Consider the following 26397-nt stretch of genomic DNA (forward strand, 5'->3'; position numbering starts at 1 on the left):
TTGCACTTACATTTGTTTGGCTTATTTTCAGGTATTGTTCTGCACTTAAATGATTTTACCCATTTGGAGCTAATGTACTTGCAAGATTCCGTCTGTTCGGAGTTGTATCCTCATGATTGTTTGCACTTATTGTACGTCGCTTTGGACAAAAGCATCAGTGAAATTACATGTAATATAATGGGAACAAAGTTTAGGTTCAAAGGGCTTTACTTAATATTTGAATGAAATAGGTTTAATATCAAGAATATAATAATAACTTTTTTGTTTTGTTTTAACAATCATGAGTAATAAAGTCATGATGTTACACACTAGTACAGTAGGTGGCAGCATGCACCTTTAACGTTGGTTTCTAGTCTGCCGTTAAAACCAAAGAAGAAAAGATGGTTAAGAGATTTTAACGTTTTATATACAATATAAATAAATATAAATATAAATATAATATAAAATACGTCAGTAAATACCTGAATTTCTGAAGTGGAGATTGCTAACGAGTGGCTAAAAGAAACTACTAAACGTCATCACGCAGAAGACGTGTCCGCCTTTAGCTTCGTGGTGGTGACGTGAGGTCATGCGACCGTAGTGTAGTCCGTTTATAGCTTAACGTTAGCTTTTTACTTCTAGCGATTGCATTTAAGCTTCAAAAATCATAAACGTGTTGTTAATACGTGGGGATTGTCCTGCTGAACAAAACGTGTAAGTATCATAAACGTGTGTTTGCCACGGAGCTTTCTTTCTGCAAAAATCCAAAATCCAATAGAAAAGTCTTTATGTCGAGGGAACCAGTGCTAACTTCAGGGACTTTAGGTTCAGGAACAAACCCCTGCAACCCAACACGTGATCCTAACAAACTGTAAACATGTAACATCGAAAGACCATGCACAAGAAGGAATGACCCAAGACTCAGACCAGCGACATTAAATAAAAAAGTAAAGACTGGTGATTTCAAACGTAACATTGCCCATAATGTTACTGTAATATACAGTACATGTCATTCCTAAACAGTGTTTTCATTGCTTTTTAAAGTTTGGTTAAGGTAACCCCCCGTGATCGGTGTAAAGAGCTTTTGTAAAGGAATATACTTTGTAAATAAAGTTGTTATGAAAAAAATGCAGCCATTCCACAAAAATAGACGGGCAGCAATATGGCGACCACACAGAGCGGACCAATCGGCTTCTCCTTTCCTAACAGCTGGCCAATCACAGAGCCCGAGTCAGGCTGAAAACTATTCAACATGGAGACAACAGTTGAAAAGCTTGAGACGATGGTGAGCACAGTGTAAAACTATTTTATTTTCTCTAATATTCATCTTCTGAAATTGCTTTGTATCTTTGTTGAACGATTCCAGAGGGATTTAGCAGCTCATTAATTTTCGAGTTATTCATCCTATCACAGTAAGAGCAGGCAAGTCATGATTTTCTCTTTTGTATTAATAAACAAATCAAACTCCTTTGCGCCGATCAGCAGGCCTGTGTACGCAAATGTACCGTAATTATAACAACCTCGTTTATTATAACCTTTCATCTTACTATATTACTTGTATTCCGTCGGTCGTAAGGCCAGTTCAGATGCTTTCTGAAGCCGCTTCCTTCCGACTGTTTTCAACACGTAATAACATGGCCACCTTATAAACAGTCAACACAGCTGGCCACAGTTCAGCATGTAGATCGCAGACCTGATATCAGAGAAGCATTAAAGATTAGTCATTTTCACTGCATATGTTGCCGTGTTGTTTTACCAATTCATTTTTATCCAGATATACGTTTTTCACAATTGTTCAGTAATGCTTGTAAGTTACTCTGTTATGAAGCAGAGGACTGCTTGTCTGTGAGGTTTTTTAAATGCATGAATTGTGTCTGCCTATAAACAGAGCAGAAGATCGACCAATAAAACACATTTGACTAAATAATCTTACCACAAGATTTTTCCAGAGCTTTTAACAGGAGCGCACTTTAAATCCATAATCTATACTGCTTCTAAGCATCCTTTTAGAATGTGCTGTGTTCAGCCTTAAAAAGTTATACAAATATAGTATAGTGGCAACATCCAACAGTTGTTGAGACCTTGGACTCGAAACCACAAATAATAACCTCATGGTGGCTATATAGGGAAGTAATATAAAGTAACTTTGGCCAATGCATGTTAGGATATTTGACACGTGACAACCTTGACCCGCTTGCAGTGCTAAAGGAAAAATCTTCTGGGGAACATGAATGTTGATACAGTGATATTTCAGTCAGGACTGAGCGAGTGACAGACTAACCTTCATTGAGCCTTGTCACTAGCATGTCTAATAAAGAAATGAATACTGAAGCAGATATTAAACTTTACATATAGCATATATTTCACACAACATATGTCACTCACAACTCACTGGGCCATGGGATAGTCTGCTGTTTGTCCAGTGCCCCTTTTATATTGTACTACTGGTGACCCTGCTAGAAAAGCAGTGCAATGTTAAAAGGGCATTGGCCAGAAATGGTTACAAGCGATGGAAGGTTTCCAAACACTGAAGCTTCAGCTGTTGGCAGGTGCTCTGACTTCATTGCACTACTGTATGAGACAGCGAGCAGTGCAATAGTATTGTCAAAGCATCTGAAAACTGCAGAGAGCAACTGCCATGATACATTTACATTTCTACACTGGATCAAGTCCAGTGGACAAGATGGATAGTATACGGTTTGAGTTATGGACAACCGATACATACATTGTTAAAAAATTGCATAATGCTATGCTTTATGGCACATAAATAAACCAGAGGTAGTGAAGTAAGCCTGGCTAAACAGATAATCACACTTTAAGAAATACCCTTAGCAGAATTGAACCAGTCTCATCGAACACAACTGCTCTAGTTGGATTTATCACCTGCTTTAAAACTCCCCTGAATGCACCGTCTTACCATTTGCACATTATGTTATTGTGGATTTTGACAGTTTGTATGGCATTTTTAATACTTTTTAGAAAAGCCCAGCCCTTCTAATGAGCAGAAGGAAGCAGGGTAATGTACTACCAAATCATAAAGCTGAGTGTCTTTGCAGTTCCTGAAGTCAGAGGCTGACCTGGAATACATCGAGAAGCGGCTCAAGCTGGACTTCATCAACAAAGCTGCAGAGAATGGATGTCCCGCTGAGGTGATGATAACTGGAATAACAACTATTGTTTCTCCTAAAAATTTCCCACAACTAAAGATAGGACGGAGTGTACAGCATTTACAGTATTTATCTTCCAGTATTGAACTGTTTCTGAAAAGTAATTATAAACACAGCTCATTGAGGTCTGGCATTATTCATCTGAACAGTTCAGTTGAAGCTCTGTCTGTACAGTGTACATGAGAAGCATACACAACGTGAAGTGTGAGTCTGGATGCTGAACTTTGAGGCTGTACTCTGTTCCATCAGGAGAACCCGGCGGTGATGCTGGAGAATCTGCGAGCCATCAAGGCCAAACACACAGCGCTGTGCTCACAGGTGAAGGAGATCGCAGCTGCGCAGAAAGAATCCATGGACTCCATCAGAAACAACCTCAGCAGTGCCATGGAGCTGGTCCAACACTTCCAACAGACTACTGATGTGGAGGTACCCACACCGTGTACTTGTACTGTAAACAGAACATATAGAGCAAAGTGTGTCATAATCTAAAGCCTTGGTGAGTGCACACAGTGGTCTGATGGGCTTTCATTACGAGTATGATGCCAGTGTTGCTTCCTGTCATGGGGCCTGTTTCACAAAAGCCATTTGCGAGCAATGTTCAAACAAAAGACACATTTGCAAGATACAGGGCTCATGCATGGAGCGCACGTATGGTGTTTGTTTGGATTACGAAAATGTGTCAAAATAAACATGACAGGAAATGATGCTGCAGCTTGTAGTTTGCATGTGGACGTTTTGGTGAAATGGCCTCAAGATGCCAAATTGTAAAACCAAATTGATAATGGTCCTGTCATGTCTGAATAAAGGAAGTATGGAACATTTACTTAAAGGAGGACTAACGGATGTTTGGCTTTCACTTTCACATTGTTAGCCAGCAACGTTACACATTCGTTCTATGAAACAAGCTAGAAAACAGAACTAGTGTATAATGATCATAACACATAAGCACCTTTGTCCAACGTCCTGGTATTTCATTATAGACGCATCTATTGCAGCTCTGAGTACAAACTGTTGACTGTGTCCATGTTAACGTGCTGCAGGTCGAGCCAGTGACTGAGTGCGAGCAGGAGTCAGCAGAGCTCCTGGGTGCAGCTGCCAGTGAGACCACAGCAGAGGTAACACAGTCAGCGGAGCAGGAGCCTCAACATGTTCATGAGCACACAGGGAGCCAGTTTATGGTGATGTAGAAGCTCAGGGTGGCGATTCATCCTAAGATATTAGTTTGAGTTAAGCGTAATGTTAATCACCTTTCTATATTCAAGAAAATATAACTTTCTGTGATTATTTACTTTGAGCTCTTCCAGGACTTGTCTGTCTCCTGTTAAGTTAAGAGGAAGCTATCTCAAGCTGTATACTATAACTATATATATATATATATATATATATATATATATATATATATATATATATATATATATATATATATATATATATATATATTACACACAGTACACTGTCATGCAGTGGACAGGGCTATTACTTACCTCAACTAGAAAGAAATACTTTTTTTTAAAGTTGTCTATGATTTTCTAACCAGCGTGTGGTGACTACTGTTAAGTCCTCCAGCGGTTCAAAGGCAACAAGCAATCTGTCCAGTACGAGCTAGCTTTTTTTAATGTAGTGTTTTATAGAAATTTCATGTTCAGGATTTGTTCTTCAGGATTTTATCATTTAGGAAAACATACGACCTTTAGCAACTCAACCAAAAGGGTTGACTCATAAAGTCAGTATAATGTGTTCAGCATGTGAAGCAGCACTGGTCCTGACAGTGAGACTCATCTCACGTGAAGAAATCAGCAGTTTGTGTCACATCCCTCACTTCTCACCTGCTGCTGTTTCATTTCAGGTGGCTCCGGCTGTAGCAGCGTGTGTCCAGCAGCCACTGAGTGAGTCTTTATTTACTGTCTGTCTGTTGGTCAGCTTTAGTCCACACTGAAATATTGGATGGATCGCCATGACATTTAGTCAGTTATGGTTCCCTCAGGATGAACTGTAATAACTTTGGTGATCCTCTGACTTCTCTTGCACCATCATCAGGTCAACATTTTAATACTTAAGTCAGCATCGAGTCCACTCCACACTTGATATGGTGGACGAGAATGCACCAACAGTGGAAGTGGGTAGAGGCTGTACTCGCACGAGAGTAATCTGAGTAGCTTTCTTTTCTTTTGATTGATTGATTATTTTTAAAATATATTTTCCATTTCTATACTTCCTCTTTCTGTTGCTGTTAAGCCTTCTTATAGATATTCTGTTTATTGTCTATGATTTCAATTTTATTTATCCAGTATTTAGAATACATCTTCTGTGGTTACCTTTGAGTTTGTTTTTGTTTGGGCAGATGTTCAGAAAAACACTGTATTATTCATTATTGACCATCAGTAAATAGTTGATAGAAAGAGCTTTTTGTCTCCCACACTTCATCTGAAAAGAGATGTTGCGGAGTTTAAAACCTGGACAAATAAATCCAAAACTGTCTGGAAAATGGACAGAAGTGAGAAAAAACTATTGAGGGGAATTCAGGTGAATTGACCCTTTTTAGTGTAAAGTCTTTTCACCTCAGATCAGTTGGAATGTATTTGTGTGGTTTACGAATTCCTCCGTCAGGTGACTGAGTTAAACTGTGAGACTGTCCGTGTGTCCGCAGGCTACGAGTTCGAGGAGCTGAGTGAAGCCACGTGGGAGGCGGTTCCTCTCAGCATGCGCGCCAACATCAAGCTGGCTGAGCTCAACGTGTTCCACCAGCAGCTGCAGCAGCACCTCAGTGCAAACAGGTCGGAGCAACTACAATTCTTCTTTTGTTTTTCTGCACATGTAAATATTTACACTGGTGTCGTACACAGGTACTCGACATTTTTCAACTGATCTGCCTTTAACAGGGGAACTACCTTTTGAAGAGGTTTCTGGTGTGTGAAGATATAAATCTGTTGACAGGCTGAAGCTTCAGTAAGTTATCATTTTAAAGTCCCCATACTGTCAACATGAAATGGGACATTGTGCTCTTGTCCTCTGCAGTGGCTCCCTCAGTGTGCAGAAGATGAAGCAGATGAAGATGAAGGTGAGCGATGCCAAGCTGAAGGTCCTGCAGCACCTCTCTTTAGTGGTGTTGGACAGAAACGGCCACGTTCGTCTCGTCATGTAAGGGGAAGGAACACCTGGAGACTGTTGAGTGGGCGGGTGTTGTCGCTGGGTTCGGCTGCTGCTTCACCTGGAGTATGAGAGGGAGCTTCCTGAAGGCCAATACATCGGCCATGTTCTCAGTCCACATTTGTTCCATGATCAGATATTTCCAGATGAATATAAAAACATGTTAAGATTTGAATCATGGAGGGCACAAGTATTGAAATGTTTGATGTCCCAGCCGCAGCTCTGTTGTTTCATTAAGTCCTACAGCTGACGCACATCCCTCTAGAACTCAGTCAAAAGCTTTGTTGTGATAAATGCATGGTGTCGTCAACTCTTGATAAATGTCTTCATACAGTATGTCTGCATATGAGTGATATTGCTGTACTTTACAGCAGTCTGATTGTATCAATCAGTCAAAAGGAATATGTTTCTATAACAAAGATGGAACCCAGTGGAGCAGAATTAATGTTTCTAAGTCATATTCACATCTATGGACAATTCAGTGTTCACGTGCGAGACTGAAATTCAGAATGTTGTTGATGTGAGGATGCTGAAGTTGTATTATGTTTGCTTGGACCTGTGCTCCTCTGAGAGACAGGGGGCTGTCAGAGGGATTGTTCAGATGCTGTCTTTGTATATCATTTTTATTATAACATTTTTAAACAGCACAATGTAAAATAAATGTTTGTTCAAAAGGCTCTAATGTTGGAACCTGCTGACTCGACTACTTCTTACCACTAGAACCAATCTGTACATCAAAAAGATTTCTGAACAGATTTGAATACATTTTAAAACAAACTTTAGTAACCAAGCATTACAAACCCATCCTCCCTGTAAATGCCACACTAGTAACAAAACAAAGAACATCTTCCTTGTTGAGTTGACGGGACAGTGAGCCTGCTCCAACACGGTGCAGCTAATGAAGTTTCACTTTGACTTGTTTGCTAAACCAAAGCTCTTATTGTTCATAACTGGCATCAAATGTACAGTGTGTTATAGAAAAACAAGATTTGTGTAGTCTTGCACTTTGGATATAGTCTATTTTAATGAGAGCTAGAAACCAAATGAATTTATAACACGCTTGATAATGGGGATTACATTATCACTGCTCGTGGTAGCTGTCAGATAACGTGATTACTTCATTATAATACAGGTGCTATAAATAAGGACTTGTACTTCTTTCCCATCCTTTGACTGACAGCTGGACAGACTACACAGCTCTATACATCTGTTGCAAAGACTGTTGGTGTGTATGTGTTCCCACACGGTCTTATAGACCAGGTGTTTCTCCAGCACACAGTATGTACGAGTCTTCATGGAGTTTACCAGGCGGGACAGATTTCAGGTGGAGCTGACTGTGTGTGAATGGTCTCCATCATCATCATCATCATCATCATCATCAGTCTGACCTTCAACCAGCTGATGCCTACACATGGGAGGCACTCCATTAGTCTTTTTATATTTTTTTGGATCAAAGTGACACTTATAACATAAACGTGTCATGAGGCCCCAGTGCCTCCTGAACAGTGTTGTCGAGGTGTTTTCTGCATGATTGACTGCTGTCGTCACCCTGCAGACAAACTGGACAAAGTTAGTCTATGAATTGAAATTACATTTGAAATATAACTTTCAGCAGCACTGAAATCCTGCCCAGCCTGTCTGTACTTGAGACTCACACTGTGGTGACCCCTTGACTTGTTCCAGGGCTCTTTGTGGTGCCTTCCACTGCAAAGCCCAGCAGCACATCATCTAGTGTTGAGTGGGCTCTGAAAAAGGAGAACACACACAGTAGCTGCATTACCATGACTCAGCTACAGGCATTACAAAGTCTGAATAATCCTGCAATTTTGTGTTTATAAGGTCAAAAGCTGGAAGTTCTGGCTGGTGAAAAACACCTGTAGGTGTCCTCCAATAAACTGGGACTTTGCTGTGAGCCTGGAGACATCCTGAGCCTTTTCTTCTGATCTTCAGCCCCTGAGTCAGCAGCGAGCGAGCCTGAACAGATAAATCAATCCAAGACGTTTAGAATTATTTGTGGTAAACCGTTACAACCTAATATTGCAGACACTATAATACTTGTGTATATATTAGTTTTATATTGTATTTGAGTATTTGTTACATGTCTGCGTGCTTACTGATTGTAACAAAGGCGTTGTCTCCTGTTTCTTCACTATTGCTAAATAATTCTGTTATTTCCTTCCTCCTGTCATCAATATCTTCTTCATCCTCCTCTTCTGAACCCACATCTGTAAAACAAAGTCAAATGCATAAAGCTCTAAGTGTCTATCCCGTAGCTTAATTGATATCAGTGTCCACTCCCACGGACAGATGTATTAAACTACTGCTGCTTCACATTCAACACATTCAACTGGTAAATCATGATGTGGCTTAAACTGTGTAAACACAAGTAGCCACAGCTGCAACCCTTCTGCTACTCTGATTCTACTATTATTAATAGTAGGTAAATGTATTTTGGTTATTGTAATTATCGTTGTTGCTCTGTGTCCCAGATGTCCTGTTTGTGCTTGAGGTTTCTTCCTGTACAAAGAGACCCTGATGCTATGTTGGGTCTCTGTAAATCAACTTATATTATGATTTGGAGCCTGAGAAATAAAACCTTGTGTGCCACGTTCATTACAACAACAAATGTATTTGATCATTCTTTCATCTAAACGTTTAATGCTGCAGAACAGCAGACTGTGGTCATCAGACTTGTTGGTTCTCACCTCTCTGTGGGTCACACCAGCCATGCTCTTCTTCCTCACTACCTTCTTCAACATGCTTTCCTCCCTCCTCCTCCTCTTCCATGTTTTCTTCTCCTATAGTCTCTTTCACCATCTGCAATCTTATCTCCATTTCCTCAAGCTCCTCTTTTGCCCCGTGCTTCTCCTCTTCCTCCACATATACACTTGCTTGATCCATTTCCTCCTTCCTCTCTTCACTCTGCCCCTGATCAGATGCTCGTGCTCCCTCTTCTTCCTCTTCCTGCTCTCCCTGCACGGTGCTGCAGCATCTGCTGGAAGATGTAGTATCTAACAGCCCTTCCTCTTGGCTGGCTGTGATGAAGCCCTGGGGACTGCTGGCAGAGTCTACCTTGAAAGGTCAAAGCACATATGGGTCAGCGAAGAACGTTTTGTCTTGGTGTCATTTCTAATCTTCTTTGACCAAGACAAAACATTTATGCAAACGTGAAGAACATAAACAGTGCGGAATGTTGTAGCTGGAGTGAATTAAAAGGAGGAACATTAACACTATTAGAATTGTTTGGGTTAATCCCGAGTCCTCTGAAGAAGCCCACACTGGTGAATGAAATCAGAATCAGAAATCCTTTATTAGTCCCACAACGGGGAACTTTACCTTGTTACAGCAAAAGAACATATGAAGTAAAGTGGTGAGCACACAATAGTTAAATATAATAAAAATAATATCAGTACAAAGAGGTTGATAAAAATGAGTGAGCTTTACTGAGCTTTGTCTTGGTGTGGTGAAGCTCTCAGTCCGCTGATGCACAGAGCTGAGGTGGCTGCAGACAGGGGAGTCTGGGAAATTGGCCTCAATAAATCCTGTCATCACTCGCCGGCGTACGTCTGTCAAACACGAGCAACAGCTCAATCATGTTCTCCGTTACTGAAATTCATATTATATTTGCCTTTCTCCAGTAAACTGATTGTCATGTTTTGAATTTTGTGAAGCACTTTGTAACCTTATTTAGATAAGTGCTATACAAATAAAGTTATTATTATTATAGTTATTATGTAAAAAATGAAACTGGTTCTCCAAATGTGATCTTGTATCTCCCCTCCTGTCCTCTACATTGATCCTACAGTGTGCTGCTCTGTGACAACCACCTTGTCCAAGCATCTCTTATGTTGACTTAAATGTTCTAGAGATCCACTTATTGTTATTTCTAGTTATAAGTGAGTCGGTTTAAACTCAGGGAGAATTGTCTAAACATTTATGGTGAAAACACTTGAGTCACACTGTGAAAAACAGTTAGGTATTTTCCTAAAAGAGAACAATGTGTGTGGTTTTACCTGGGCTACGTGGGGTACTATTACAGGGGGGGGCTTGTCTGTTGACTGAGCTGCAGTAGAGTTTCTCCTGAGACCGAGCTGGAGAGGATGTGATGCTGGAGAGTTCAGCTAGCTGAGACGTTTCTAACCGAGCCCTGCACACGTACACACGCACACACACACACACACACACACAAAGTTCAGCTTCTAAGGATAAATACTGCTCTGGGATGGACTGTATGAACCTAACATTTTACAGTATAATATAGTTAATTGTTAATAAGTGTTAATTCATGTACAATATTTAAGAGCAATTATAACTTCACATATATAGACATATTTTGTATTATGACAGGTGTGTTCTTCATTCATTATGTTTGTGTTCAGGGGGAAGTTATAGTTGTAACACAGGGTAGCACAACAGCATGCAGCTTGAGTCTCTTTATGCTGCACAAGAAAAGAAGAAGAAGAAAACTGTTTTATGTATGGAAGTTATGGAGTTGATGCGGAAAGAAGCTGCTCTGCAGTCTGGTGGTATGGCAGCAGGTACTTCTGTATCTCTTCCCAGACGGCAGCATTAATGAACAGGCTTGTAGCTGGGGGGGGGGGGGGGGGGGGTTTGTCCTCTTCTCCCCAACTTCACTGATGCTTGGTCGCTGGGTATCGATGATGTTAATCACTCTCTGCAGAGCCCTCCTGTCCTGGGCCGTACACCAACCAGCCAGTTGGTAATGTTTCCAGTCAGGATGCTTTCTATCGCTCCTCTGTAGAAGTTAACAAGAACTTGGCCGGGGAACTTTGCTTTCTTACGTTTCCTTAAGAAATACAGCCGAGCTTTCTTCCCTCAGATGGAGATGTGTGATGACCATGTAGGTTGTTTGTGATGGTGATTTCCAGGAACTTAAAACTTCACTTCACTTGCTCCACCTCAGCTCCATTGATGTAGACCGGGTGTGTGTCTTCATCTCCTTATTTCTAAAACCAACGATCCGTTCGTTGTTTTGCTGACGTTGAGCAGCAGGTTGTTCTCTGAGCAAATCTGTAAGATTGCTGGTTTTCTCTCTATATGAAGTCTCATCGCTGTTTGAAGTCTGGTCGATGATGGTAGCGTCATCCGCAAACTTTATAAAAGAGTTTCCTTCATGTCCAGGGCTACAGGCGGGGGTGTAGCATGAACAGGAGGGGGCTGAGCACACGGCCCTGGGGGTCTCCGGTGTTCAGCAGGAGAGTGGAGGACGTGTGACCAACAATACAAACTGCCTGGGGTCCGTTTGTGAGGAAGTATGATATCCAGTTGACACGTGTGGCACTCAAACACAGTTCTATTAAGTTTGCCAATCAGTTTGTATTGAAGATGCTTCAATATATATATATATTCAATGCTGAGCTGAAATCTTTCAAATTGAATTCCACTGAGCTGATGTGTCTGTATTCAATTGAATATTTGCTTACAACTACATTCTAGTTTTCTATAAATCGTTTATGAAATGTTTATATATTGTGTATAAATGCTAAATAGGGTTACATAAACCAAACTTATTTTCCTTTGTTGGACACAAATAAAGTCTCTTCCTTAATTGAACTCTTCACGTCTCTCATACACTCAGGATCATCCTCCTCCTTCTGTATGATGTCCAACAATCATTTAGAATATTTGAACTAAGCTGATGCTAACAATATGTGTTCAATGTCTGCATGAGCAGAACTGACAGTTACACTATGAGACTGATAAGTTAATTCTGTAACACATTAGAAAATAATTGCCAAATAATTCCCACACAAATCAGGAACATGGTTTAACTAGCTTTGTAAATACATACCCCATGTTAGCCTGGATCATCTAAGGTATGTTTTGGAGCTTTTAGAGTTTTGGTTTTGGAATATCTAAAAGATATATTTTGAGTTATGGTTAAAAGTATGATTTATGAAACATATCAATACAAACTTTGTATTTACTTTATGTAATTCAGTGGATTGATAATGGGCTCTGTTTTGTGAATGACTTCCCGCTCCACCTGTAGTGGGCGTTGCGTACTGATAGGAGACTAGAAATAGACAGAGGAAAGGTTTTGTCTGCGGGTTGTACGGTGGAGAAGCAACAGTTTTATTTAGTTTGCATTAAATTACATTATATCACATTATATTTGGATTATTGGTATTATTTCTTGGAAGTCAACCGGAGTTTATTGTTTAATAAATAATTTTACAGCTATACTAACAGCATCTCTGTGCAGACGCCCCTCAACTAAGAAGATGATTTCAGCACGTCTGGAGAACGTGAGCACTAATACATCACAATGTTCAATTCTGATACCAATTATTTTCCCTGTGGGGCAACTTGTCTTTGTCTTCAATGCACAACATGAAACTTACATGTTAGTGTTCGTATACTGAGCCTGTGTTCCACTGACATCTGGATCGGTGTCTATTTTCTCCAAGTGGTTTGGAAAGATCTCATAGTCTGGGGAGGACAACAGAGAGACTGAGTTAAACATTCACGCCAGTTTGCGAACATCTTTCTCACATTGTTGCCACACTTATATATCAATATCTTACTGGTGTTGCGAGAATCTAGCAGTAGACACCCACTGGCTGATGGCCTGCACACCTCCATTGTAACATCTGCATTTCCTTGTGAACTGCATGTCTTGAGGAGACATATCATGTTTACACATCAGACAATTAATGCATTTTGAAAGATAAGGTCACTGAATGCATTTTGAGTCAAAGCAACAAAAGAGTTTCCACAGTTAAGTCCACATGTCCTGCTGCTGTGCTGATTGTGATGAGAGTTTTGATATACTGAGGATGAAATTTGATATAAAATATACTCAGTATAGAGAAATGTGTCAAACTAATTGTAAACCATCTTGTTGTACCTGCTGCTTCTTCCCAGAGAGGATGTTGAGAAGGCTGCTATCGACAGCTGATGTGTACTGGCTCAGCTCCTCTGAGCTGTGATCAGCTCCCTCTGTCATGTAGCAATCTGAGGACCAGCCCTCGTCATGCTGCTGCTGTTTAGCTACATAGTGATTCGTCCATAGAGTCAGCTCGTCCTGGCTCAGCAGTTCCCAATCTCTGCTTAGGAGCTGGGCCTCCAGCTTCTTCCCCCGATCATCTCCGCGCTGCGGTAGGAGACTGTATTGATTTGAATGTGGTCCAACAGCAGTACTGACTCCTGAAGGATTTGTGGAGGACAGAGAGGAGGAAGATATGGAGGTGGCACAGGAGGAGTCAGTGTGGATATAGGGAGGAGCATCTCTGAACATGCTCAATGAGTCCAGTACATCCTCCCCTCTTTGTTTTTCCACTCTGTCCAGGCTCCTGTTGGCCTGCTGCAGCAGCTCCCGGGATACTTTGAGGTTGACCACGATGGTGCTGATTTGCTGATTCATTTCTTTTTTGGAAAACTTCAGCCCGTCCAGCTGCTCCAATATCTCCCTGTCTATGTCGCCCTCTGGTTCAGGTTCTTCCTCAACACTAACTGAGTCATACTCAACCAGCAGAGGAAGCATGTCTGTGTAAGGGTTCACTTGATGGCGGATGGGTTCTTCCTCTGTACATTCATCACTTTCTCTCTCCAGCTCTGGCTTTGCTTTTCTGAACAGCTGTTTGTCTAGGTGGACCTGTCTGTCCAATGCTGTGGGTCTGACAGTTCTATGGACAACTAAAGGAGATTTGAAGGAAATTTATAATCAATTTATGATGAATTATGTGCCAGAAGCACACACTGTTAACACACTTCTAAACCATTAGCTGTGTAATTGCCATATCTTCTTCAGTACACTATATGGTGTCTTGTGCTCAGTACCGCTCTGTGCTGGTTCCCCCACAATGATATGCTGTGTTGTGGTCTTGGCCTCAGGCCCCAGATCTTGTTCTGGGTAAGAACTCAGCTGCTGCTCCAGGGAGAACCTCTGCAGCGTGCGCACACACGCACACACACACACACACACACACACACACACACACACACACACACACACACACACACACACACACACACACACACACACACACACGTATCATGTAAAGGCTAATTTCTCAGATGATGCGAGATAGAAAATATTTGTTGTTGTGCAAAAACTAATTGAAAACTCATCTTTGATATTTGTTACAGGACTCTAATTCCATGTGCATGTGTGTGTTTATTAATGTGTTACAGCGGCTTGTTCTTTCAAGTTGCCAGTCAGAGCAGACACAGGTGGAGTTCAGATGGATATTTCAGCAAACACAATATTTCCTTATGCCGTAAAACAAAAACAGAGGAACTACTGTCCTGTTAAATAACTGAAAGACAGCAATGAGCTTTGTCGTAGATGTGTGAGAATCAGCAGATGTGAGTTCAAAACATTCATTCAATCCTACAAAATGAAGCCATGTAATAATATTAATTGCTCATGAATCAATCAATTAGTTTGCTGTCCTCCACGCTCCGGCTTCCTATTCCCATTCTAACTTTTCCTTTTGTTTCAGTATCCTGTAGGCATGTATAGAGTCCCCCCCACACACACACACACAAACACACACACACACACACACACACACACTGAAGCACATAGTGAGGCCCACCTTGATGTCCTGTTGCAGCCTGCAGCACAGGCTCTGCAGGCTGCATGTGCGTTCCCATGGGTGCTTCTGCAGGCCTTTCAGCACCACATCATAGTACGGCTGTGGAATGCTGCTGTCTACTGCCAGAGCCTGTCCTGCATCCATCTCCTGTTTGATAAAGTCCAGGTCCACATTGCCCCATGGTTCATTGTCTGAAACAAAGTATGAAACCTTGGAGATGGACATTTTTCCATTTGAGCAAATTGTCACCTCCTCTATATCCTAAAACTACAGGAAGTGCATCTCTGCTGTTCATTTAGTCATCTGATGACTACATATTTCCTCAGTTAATTAGGGAAGTTCTCATTTGATAGAGAAAAAAACAAAACAATCACCAAGTTGCTGATAAAATGTAGTTTTGAGACTACAATAACTGTAAAATCCTCTGAACAATAGGAAAGGCAACAACTTCCCTGACATAATATTTTAGTCCAAAATGAGAAGCCAGGATGTGAGCGCTACCTGTGTAGACTTCCTGGATCAGAGCACACAGACTGTAGATGTCAGCCTGCTCAGTGCACGGTCGCTGTTTGATGACCTCGGGAGCAGCCCATCTGTAAAGGCTGGGGGGCAGGACTATGTGCATGGGGGGTTTGACACATGTATGTTGACTGCTGGAAACACACGCACGCACGCACACACACACACACACACACAGAGAGAAATTGATTATAACCAGGATTAACAGTATATTAACTACCTCTCCATACTATACTATTGGGAAATATTCACTAAGTGTCATCTGTCTCATTGACAATGCAATTGCATCTACCCAGTTAATAATATGTACATATGTATATACGTTTGGCACTGCCATTTAACGTCATAATGTAATACGTCTACAGGTGTTAAGCACTAATTCATTTATATAGAGCCTCTGGCTGACAGTACAGACTGACTCTAGTTTACAGTCTGAGTTATAAGTTACTCAACACATCCAGGTAGTACTTTAAAAAAATGTGTAAAGTTATTATTATTATTATTATTATTATTATTATTATTATTATTAAGTACTTGCTACTTTTTGCAGATTTTGGCTACACCACACACTCTAGGTTTAAGTCAACCCTCCACATGTCCTGACTTCAGATCCAGGTAAAAAAGACATATTTGTTGAACTGTGAACAAAGCTGTCTCATCTATTCATTTTTATATTGGGATACCTTCTTGTGATGCATGAACAATGCATACTTTCAGAGCACAGTTCAGAGGAAACTACTAGTCAAAATACTCAAAATATCATCTTTGCAAATATTTCATGAGGAAGGAACTACACTCAGCCTGCATGTAATGTGTATCTGTGTAAACAGAACTTGTAGAGTAGCTTTGACAGAAGTGTACACTGGTGCACAGAGCCTGTTGTAGGCATGGGCCTGCCTACCTGGGGACCATGAAGCCTAAACCAGTTAGTTTGGCTACTGCAAACTTTGTGAGGACCACAGTGTGTGAAGACAGGCTCCTCATCACCAAGCCTCCCCTGTGGACGTACTGCAGACCTTCACAAACCTGCAGCATCACTGACAGCAGCCATCTTTCCTGCAGCACGGGAAACTCTGCACGCTGCATGGACATGGTGTGGACCCCCCACACACACACACACACACACACACACACACACACACACACACACACACACACACACACACACACACACGCTACAGTACTCAGGGTTCCTACAGCTTAAAGGGCCTACGAAATGATATTTTGTCAGTGTTATTGGCCTTGGTATATGATATATTTTTAATATTGATGTATTCGTAATAAATCACGATCATAACAGCATAAAAATGACTAACAACTGACGATTTGTGGGCAGCACTTTGAGAGATCGTGTTTCGAACAAATTATGCTCGCCAAGGAAATGAGATTCAAAAAGAATTTAAAACTGAACGCAGATACTGTGCCTACAATACTGCTGAGACCCCAGCCAGCACAATCCACCACGCCGACTCAAACACGTCCGCCGGTGCAGAGTCCTCCACCAAAGAGACGACGAAATGCATTCGCCAAAAGGGAGAGCGAAGGTAAGCCTGTGCTACTTGTTTACTGTATTTATTGTTTCAAGCATAAAGCCATAATCGGTCTCGGCCTACTGTATGCAACGAGTTTACACCAGGCCCTAGCCAATATCTGTGTTATTGTTTGTAGTATTAATAACTTTAGCTAATTACACTTCATTAGCTTAATTAAGTATAGTATAGTATAGAAATATAGATATTTCCTTTACGCAGACATGTATAAACGTGCAATACAATTTCAAGCTGGTTTGAAAGATTTATTAGTAAAGTTGTGTTTTGTACATTTCAGACATGTCAGAAAGAAATTAAATAAATAATAATAACAATAATACAGTTAACAGGGGGCTAGCAAATGATACTTGAGAAGAGGTGTGTCTTGAGGTGGGACTGAAAGATGGAGAGGGACTGAGAGTCACGGATGTCTTGGGGGAGGGAGTTCCAGAGCCTGGGTGCTGCCCTGGAGAAGGCTCTGTCTCCAAAGCTGCGCAGCTTGGATTTGGGGGTGGAAAGGAGACCAGCTGAGGTGGATCTGAGGGACCGTGGGGGTTGGTAGGGGGAGATGAGGTCAGTGAGATAGGAGGGGGCTAGGTGGTGGAGGGCTTTGTAAGTGAGGACCAGGGGTAGCCAGTGGAGTTCTTTGAGGACTGGGTGATGTGGTGCCAAGATTTGGTGTGTGTGAGGAGTCGGGCGGCGGAGTTCTGGACCAGTCGGAGTCTGTTGATGGAGCTTGCGGTAATGCCATATAGAAGGGAGTTACAGTAGTCAAGGCGGGAGGAAATTAAGGGGTGAATCAGTCTTTCAGCTGCTGGGCGGTTGAGAGACGGTCAAAGTCAAAGTCATCAAAGTTTCTGAGCTCTACACATTCGTGCACACAAGTAACTTCCTCATTACGTGGCTGATCACCTGCTTGTTGTCTGTCTCTCTTTGAATACCTGTGGTAGGCTGTCTGCAACACCCAAACATCCAGACACTTTGATTTGAATCCTGGGTGATCTGTTATGCAGGTTATGTTTGCACCATGTCCCTCATATTCATTGAGTTCCTCCATGACATCCTTTTCTTGGCAGCAGCTCTTCAATTGCTTCCATAATTGTACAGTTTTCACATGTACACCTAAATGTACAAAAGAAGAATGGTAAGGACATGTACACAATATGCAATATCCAGAAAAAAGGCCAACTATTAATGTCATCTTAATGTCATACTATTTATATGCCTATGTTTGACGACAGGCTCGTAAGCAGCTCATAAGCCTGTTATGGTCGTACGGAGGTCGGATCTGTCTAGTAGCAACTCTTTACCCGTTTCACGTAAGTTTCGTAAAGTTACGACATCGTAACTTCCATGAATATCTGGTAAGTGTTCCGGCTACTATAGGCAGCCGTGAGACGGTCAGTAGGCAGACTATACTTTATAAACCAGCGCTGTCCTCCGGGCTGTTTGTTAGCTAATAGCTAATGCTTTATATACAGCTCGTAATATATGACGTTTGACATCAGACACAACGATAGAACCTCAACCGCAGAAACTTCGAGAAAGAATCAAGTTATCAAGCTTTACAGACGTCGATGTGTCCAAGTAGAGAAATAATTGAATATTTAGTGATCAAGCAATTTGCGGACAACTAGATGGGTTCATAACAATTCAAGGAAACCAAGCTATCGACTCGATATAGGATAGCTTGTGATCTATTTACGATCAAGGATAATGTTACGTTTTATTATGATGTATTTACTATATATTGAGAAGTTCTATGAACTATAGTCAAATGTATATACCTGTCTGTGTTCTGTTGCCGCACAGGATCTCCGCCAAATCCAGGATCACCGTCACCATCATCCGCATGTCCGCTCCCGTCTGTGTCTCCATCTTGAATACTGTGTCTCGAGCTGCTCTGTTTCCATCACGTTAAACTCGCCCGCATGATCTAAATCCACGACACCGGCATCCTCTTCAATAAACTCCTCTTCTTCAAAGTGCAACGAGTCTATTGACGACTCACTGTCACTCGCTTCTGTCGGAATATCCGAGCCAGAGTCCGACATCGCCACGTCTGCCGCTTCTGCCGTGCTGTCTGTGAATTCAACTGGTAGACTGTGTTCTACTTGTGACGTCAGAACACGGCGTCGGGTGTTTCCGGTAGCGGCAATGTAAACATCGGTGGTCGACATACTAAATTGTGATTTATTAAATACTGCGATCATTGTGTCATAAATAACACATCATTTTATACCACAAATAGCATTTACTATCATCAGTAGAAATTCATGTTTATCATTTCGTAGGCCCTTTAAGGAAAGTTATATTTAAGTTGACGATAACCAACATTTAAGAAGAAAAAAAAGACATAAATTATTTAGCGTTGGGGACAATTTTGCATTCTGTAGATTATTTAAAAATTAGATGTTACCAATGATTTTGAGATTTTAAATTGCAATGTGAGAAAAATGCCTTAAATTGAATTGTTAAAGGTCTGCTGGAACCCTGAGTACTGTTTACTGTCCACAGCTTGAAAGGACAGCAATACAACGCACCTTACACAACATATCAGTCGCTAATCATTTAAAATGAAACTTTTTCAATTGTTAGCATTCAGAGGCAAATGATGATGTGCCAATCTTTTAAGTATGAAACAACCCCAAAAGGACTTTCACTACTGGATAGATTCAAATAGTGATGTGTTCACAATGAAATCAAAAACACTTCACAAGCAGAAGCATAGTCATGTTTTGCAAAATATGCTTAAATATACTAATTTGATCTCAGTCTTTGACACAAGGTGGTATGTGTGTGTGATGCCTGACCCTGATCTCCACTGAACAGGGACAATCACTCACAGCTCTCACTCCACTATCTTTATGTAACGCATTTATTATTTCTGGACCAATTTAGTCGGACTAAAGACTAATGTTCACTCGTCAATGTGCATGAATGCTTACATTTACAGCATTGGCAATTGACATTTAATGATGTTTTGATTTGGTGTCTTGTACTTTACATACAAAATACCTTTATGTAGCGATCCATGTTTTTTTCTTTTATTTCTCCTTTAAAGTGTGAGGAACAGGAGAAGGAATGCAACAGTCTTTCTTCCATTGCTAAACTTGCAAATGACATGAACTGACCAACATTGCCAGCTCTAGAGCCATGCTGTTGGCGTGGATAAAAAGCAAACATCAGGCGGCCCCGGTAGCCTAATTGTTAAGCTGATACCATATAACCACAATTTACCTGTTTTGATTACAGCTAGGGCCTTTTATTGCATATCCTGTCTCTTTTGTCTCCTCGTGTTTCCTCTCTACAAAAGTCTTATAAAAGCCTAAATACATCTCATGTGTCTGACGGGAGTGTAGAATCTTCCTCCAGTGTGTCTTTGTTACCCTGTAGTGCAGCAGGTTGTGCAACGTGCCAACATCGACTGGTTCAAACACCAGACTGGTCCTCTGGAGGTCACCTGACAGACTCACTGCCATCAGCTGCAGCAGCTGCGGGTGGAACAGCTGGCTGTCTCACACACACACACACACACACACACACACACACATTACATTTTGTCAAGTTAGTCATGTAATTAATGTTAGTTTGGGACAGCTGATATGCCACAGAACGCTCGCACTGTAGAGCCCTGCTGGTTGTGTCTAGCAGGTAAGCCAAGATTTGAGTGGACTCCGTTTCATAAGCTCTATGTAGAGGGGGCGACGTTCAAAGCACACTTGAATTGTCACACTGATCACACTCTGAGGTTTTAGTCTCAGGTAAAGATGTAATTGAGTGCTGATGTTTCAGTAAAGGACAGTGCTTTTCAGTCATCTGTTGGTTGATCCAATCACCTGCAGTTACTTTGGTTAAGTTTAGGTCTTGCCAAATTTTAGATCAGTAATAAAACGATCAGCAATCAAATTTGTATTTTTTTGTTTCTCCTCACATTAACACATATGACGGGATGTTACACTGCTTTACAAAGCCTGTTAATTTAGCTGTTATCGTGGTAAAGAGTAGGAGTAGGACAAGCAGGATCAAAGCCCTTTATACCTCTTTGGATGTAGAGCCACATCATATGTACATCTTTGGACTGTGAGGTGAAACCAGAGCACCAACAGGAAAACCACACACGAGAACAACAGATCATTTCACACAGGCTAGTAAGAATTCAAAGCCAAGACCTTCTTGATCTGCTCAACAAGTGTTGACCACTACAGTGACTGAGTAGCTCATTTCAAGTGCAACTTGCAAATACTTACATATAGTTTTACCTTTATTACAGATATGAAATATCTATAATATATATAATATTATGGATATGAAAACCTATATTAATTAAAATCATAATGGATTCCAGCTTGAAATACAGACATATTCCATATTTTGGAGCAATAGGTTAATCTCGAGTTGGAGTCTCATAAATTACAACAAGTACAAACTGTTGTTACTTTAAAATCCTACAAGTTAACAACCAAAAAAGGATAAAAACCATCCTGTTCCCTCTCACCTGCAGTAGTTTTGTTCTATGACCAGCAGGTCCAAATAAGCTGTGTGACTGTCCCTCATTGTTTTTACTGTGACCCTGGAGCCCCTCCAGTTGTAACTGAAACACACAAAGCCATTTGATCATTAAAGTGGTAAAAATATATCTAGTTAAAATCATTACTTTCATATAATACTCCATATAATATGTCCATTTCCTGGTCATATTATTTTATACTTGATCCAATTCGGCTCATTATAATATTATTTTAGTGTGTATATAATACATGTAAATCATTTATCAGACAGCCATTGGTATGACGAAGTATAAGAAATCAGTAAACGGGTCTTAATAATTTAAGTTTGACTGACATATTTTCCAAATATGATTTGATGAAAATCACTCTGGCCAGCAGGGGGTGCTGCAGCCCGCTCTTTTCACGCTAATGGCTCTCTGCACTGTGAGAGAATACTCAGAGCAACTGATAAGTCAAATTCCTTGTATTCGTCAACAAACTTGGAACTCTGATGTTCTGCTGTGGTTCTGGACATGGTTCTGTGTGACTTACTTGGTCATGGAGGTCAAAGAGCCACAGGTGAAGGAGAGTGGAGGTTCATTATCAGCCTGAGTGAGATCACTTTCTAGAATCAGAGGAATAGATGCTGGCACAGCCAACGCCTGGCAGGGCTTGTTAACACAGACCTAGACAAACATACACAAGGAGAAAAGTCCACTCGTTACAAAGTTTCCATTATGTGTAACCGCTTCTCTTCATTTTGAAAATGTCAAAAAGGCTGATCCAGCAGGACCAAGGCAGCAGGTGCAGCCACGATGCCTGATCCTGTGGCAACCTGCCACATGAGACACAGAAACTCCGGATACCCCGGATGATAAGTTAGTATGATAAGTTAGTAACATACATTTACATAAATGCATACAGATAGAGAGGGAGAAGAAGAGAGGGAGGAGAGAGGAAGAGAAGGAAGAGAGCAGGGAGGTGTCCCCCGGCAGTCTAAGCCTATAGCAGCATAACTAGGGGCTGATCCAGGGCAAACCTGAGCCAGCCCTAACTATAAGCTTTATCAAAAAGGAAAGTCTTTAGCCTACTCTTAAATGTGGAGAGGGTGTCTGCCTCCCGAACACAAACTGGAAGCTGGTTCCATTGGTTCCTTATAATATTGCCCAAAGGAAGCATATATAAGGTGAATAGAATCGGTCCAAGTACAGAACCCTGCGGAACTCCAAGACTGACTTTGGCTGTCATGGAGGATTTATCGTTAACACATACAAATTGAGATCGCTCAGATAGGACTTGAACCAGCTTAGTGCGGTTCCTTTTATGCCAACACAATGTTCCAGTCTCTGTAGTAGAATGTCATGATCAACAGTGTCGAAAGCAGCACTGAGGTCTAACAAGACAAGGACAGCGACAAGTCCTTTGTCTGATGCCAATAGAAGGTCATTGGTAACTTTCACCAGTGCCGTCTCTATGCTATGATGAACTCTAAATCCAGATTGAAAAACCTCAAATAAACTATTATTATGTAAAAAAATCACACAACTGTTTTGCAACTGCTTTCTCAAGGATCTTAGCGAGAAAGGGAAGGATTAGATATCGGCCTATAGTTGGCTAAAACCTCTGAATCAAGTACCTACGTACGTGGTACGTAGCCAGATAATAGAGACAGGTTGATCATATTTAATAACGAGGTGTTAATTAAGGGTAAAACCTCTTTAAACAGTTTAGTTGGAATCGGGTCTAAAAGACAGGTTGATGGTTTAGACGATGAGATTGTTGAAGTTAGTTGGTTAAGGTTGATTGGAGTAAAACAGTCTAGATATATTTCAGGAGTTACTAATGTTTTTGAAATTCCGGAAGTTGAAGTTAAGTCATTACCAATTGAGGGCAGGAGGAGATTAATTTTGTCTCTAATAATTATAATTTTATCGTTAAAGAAGCTCATGAAGTCGTCACTACTGAGAGATATAGGAACAGAAGGCTCTGTAGAGCTGTGGCTCTCTGTCAGCCTGGCTACAGTGCTGAAAAGAAACCTGGGGTTGTTCTTATTTTCTTCTATTAAGGAAGAGTAATAAGCTGCTCTGGCATTACGGAGAGCCTTCTTATGCGTTTTAAGATGATCTAACCAGACTAAACGAGATTCTTCCAATTTAGTGGAACGCCATTTACTTTCAAGATTTCTCGACTTTTGTTTTAGTTTGCGGATTTGTAAATTAAGCCATGGAGCTTTCTTTTTCTGTTTTATGATCTTCTTCTTTAGAGGAGCGACAGAGTCGAGTGTTATTCGCAGTGAGGCTGCAGCGCTATCAACAAGATGATTAATTTGGGAGGGACTAAAGTTAGCATTGGAGTCCTCCATCATATTGATATTGAGTCCTGGTATTGAATTAATTGCTGATGGAATCACTTCCTTAAATTTAGTCACAGCACTTTCAGATAAACATCGAGCGTAGGATATTTTGCCTACTGGCTTGTAGTCCAGTAACAGGACTTCAAAAGTTATTAAAAAATGGTCTGATAAAAGAGGATTATGTGGACACACTGATAAACTTTCAATTTCAACACCATATCCCAGAACAAGGTCCAGAGTGTGGTTTAAACAGTGAGTTGGTTCATGTACATTTTGACTGAACCCAATTGAATCTAATATTGAGATAAATGCATTATTAAGGCTATCACTATCAACATCCACATGAATATTAAAGTCACCTACAATAATTACTTTATCTGTTTTAAGGACTAAATTTGATAAAAATTCTGAGAATTCAGATAGAAATTCAGAATACGGACCAGGAGGGCGGTACACAGTAACAAATAAAACTGGCTTTATTGTTTTCCATGTTGGGTTTGAGAGCGTAAGAACAAGGCTTTCAAAAGAGTTATAGTTTAGTTTAGGCTTAGGATTGATCAAGAGGAGTCAAATATGGCCGCAACTCACACGGGCTGGGCCACGCTGGGGGGTGGATATATCTCAAGCTTGTTAGTTATTGGGCTTGTTAACACATCAACTAACTCAGTTAGAAAATGTTATCAACTTTAATTGACTGAATTTATTGAAAAATTGAGCTTATTAACATGACTACTTTGTAATATATGTTTTAACTCTCCTATAATGGGAACAGCGTTGCACTCAGTGGAAGCAGTGATGCTGCGCTTTGGACTGAAGGATGCTGCAGGTCAGGAGTAAGTTTGGTGGTTGAGATACGAAGGACATCACAGAGATGCTGTCGCTCATTTTGGTTCTCAACCTGCTAACAGTTAACAGAGATAATGTTTGCTCACATATATGAGCCGAACAGACTCATCATTCTGTGTGTGGCGTCTCATCAGAGGAAACCTTTCCAAGCTCCGGTGGAAGTCGGGGAGGGAGAGAAGCTGATGTTGATTCTTCAGAGAATTATCCTATATAATTATTATTATATAAGTTTATATAATTGCAGACTCTCTTAAACTTCTTCTGCATTAATCAGCTCAATTTCTTTCTCAACGATAGAAAAATCTTGGAAGTGCTGACTGAATTCTGTCATGAGACGTGACATGAGATGAGAGACGTGATCACAGACACATATTTGCCCTTGTTATCAGAAAGCTTGGCCTTTGGAAAAGCACATTTGATTTCGGACAGCGTGGGGAAGTGCGCAACATTGAAGTTGCGTAGTTGTGTCACAAAGAGACGGAGCTTCACACAGAATGCTTTCATGTGTGCAGTAGGCTCTTGTTCAGTGTTGAGATGACCAATAAGATCAACTAAAAATGCCAGGTCTGCCAAACATGGAGGGTCTCTCAGCTCATGAAGAGGTCGCTCCTTCTCTTTCAAAAACAGATCGATTTCTGATCTCAGGGAATAAAACCGCTGCAGCACGGAGCCGCGACTCAGCTAGCGCACATCAGAACTGTGGAGTGCGTCCCCGTATTCAGCATCGACATCAGACAGGAAAGCTTGAAATTCTCTGGGGTAAAGTCCTCGTGCTCGAATTATGTTGTGCCCTTTAGACCTTTAGAGTTCAATAATTGGTATGGCCCTCGAAGGATGTTGTAAAAATTGAAATGGCCCTTGATAGGAAAAAGGTTCCCCACCCCTGCTCTACAGAGTGCGTTTCTCTATGTTGTGGCATGTAGAGGGATATGACAAATTACAAGTCTTTGGAATGGCTACATCTGGTTGTATAGATGGGTTTTAAAAAAGAATCATGCGTGTGGTTCTGTTCATTCATAAACAACTGTTTATGAATCAACTGTTGTCACTACTTTTTCTATTTTGTGAAATGTTGTTTTCTGTTTTGTTATTGTGTTTTGTCAAATGTGTTTAAAACAGCATTATTATATCATTGAAGTTATTATATTAAAGGGATGGAAATGTATATTATGCTTAGTTGGCATGCATACTATATAACAGGCTCAGAGTTTGTCCACACTTGTCTTTTCTGCCTGTATTCTGCTGTATTTGAGAAAATATGTTATTAGGCTGTAAAATTAACAGAAAAATACAATTAAATCATGAATTGAAAATATTTGTATGACAAATAATGGTCATAAATTGTCATGATTGTGACAGCCCTACAGTAGTATACATACAGTAGTGTCACTACTCCCCAACACACACTTTATATATTACAAAGTGTACATGCAGTGGTGTACCTTTCCAAAGCCTAAACAGTGGACTGTTGTACAGAAAGTACTGAAGGACTTGCTGTTTGTCCTCTTATTGAACTGCATGTCAATTCCACTAAAATGAGAAGAAACACAAACATCAGTTACACATTGGTTATACATTACATAACCAACAACAGTTAATCTTTCATATATTATGTGGTAATAATTTTACTAGAACAATTCCTCTTAAAGTACACAATTTTTAAGTGGACAACAAACACACAGAATGATCTGATCCTCTGTTGTATACTGTAGCATATCCTCCTACCAGCTTAAAGATGTCTGAGTGGTTATATGGGAGTGTATGGCCATCTGTGATCTGAGGTGATGTTCTGACTGTGTGCAG

General features: G+C 40.7%; 1 protein-coding gene across 8 annotated transcripts; it reads left to right on the plus strand.

Annotated features, from left to right (window-relative positions):
* Nucleotides 1-545: 545 nt before the first annotated feature.
* Nucleotides 546-6983, plus strand: ska2 (spindle and kinetochore associated complex subunit 2). 8 transcript variants are annotated; one of them, XR_003833454.1, is made up of 9 exons: nt 546-693; nt 1113-1264; nt 3036-3128; nt 3396-3572; nt 4187-4261; nt 4993-5032; nt 5794-5920; nt 5990-6092; nt 6162-6303. XR_003833454.1 is itself a non-coding variant. In XM_029448759.1 (9 exons), exons 2-8 carry the CDS (start codon nt 1232-1234, stop codon nt 6009-6011), a joined length of 567 nt encoding a protein of 188 aa, XP_029304619.1. In that variant the 5' UTR covers nt 546-693; nt 1113-1231; the 3' UTR covers nt 6012-6052; nt 6162-6294. The 8 variants fall into 8 exon arrangements, 6 of the variants coding, with proteins under 6 accessions (XP_029304619.1, XP_029304621.1, XP_029304616.1 ...); XR_003833455.1 differs by having other exon boundaries at nt 6026-6092; XM_029448759.1 differs by having other exon boundaries at nt 5990-6052; nt 6162-6294.
* Nucleotides 6984-26397: the final 19414 nt, after the last annotated feature.

This window comes from Cottoperca gobio, chromosome 14, assembly GCF_900634415.1.
Source record: "Cottoperca gobio chromosome 14, fCotGob3.1, whole genome shotgun sequence".
NCBI classification, from domain to species: domain Eukaryota; kingdom Metazoa; phylum Chordata; class Actinopteri; order Perciformes; family Bovichtidae; genus Cottoperca; species Cottoperca gobio.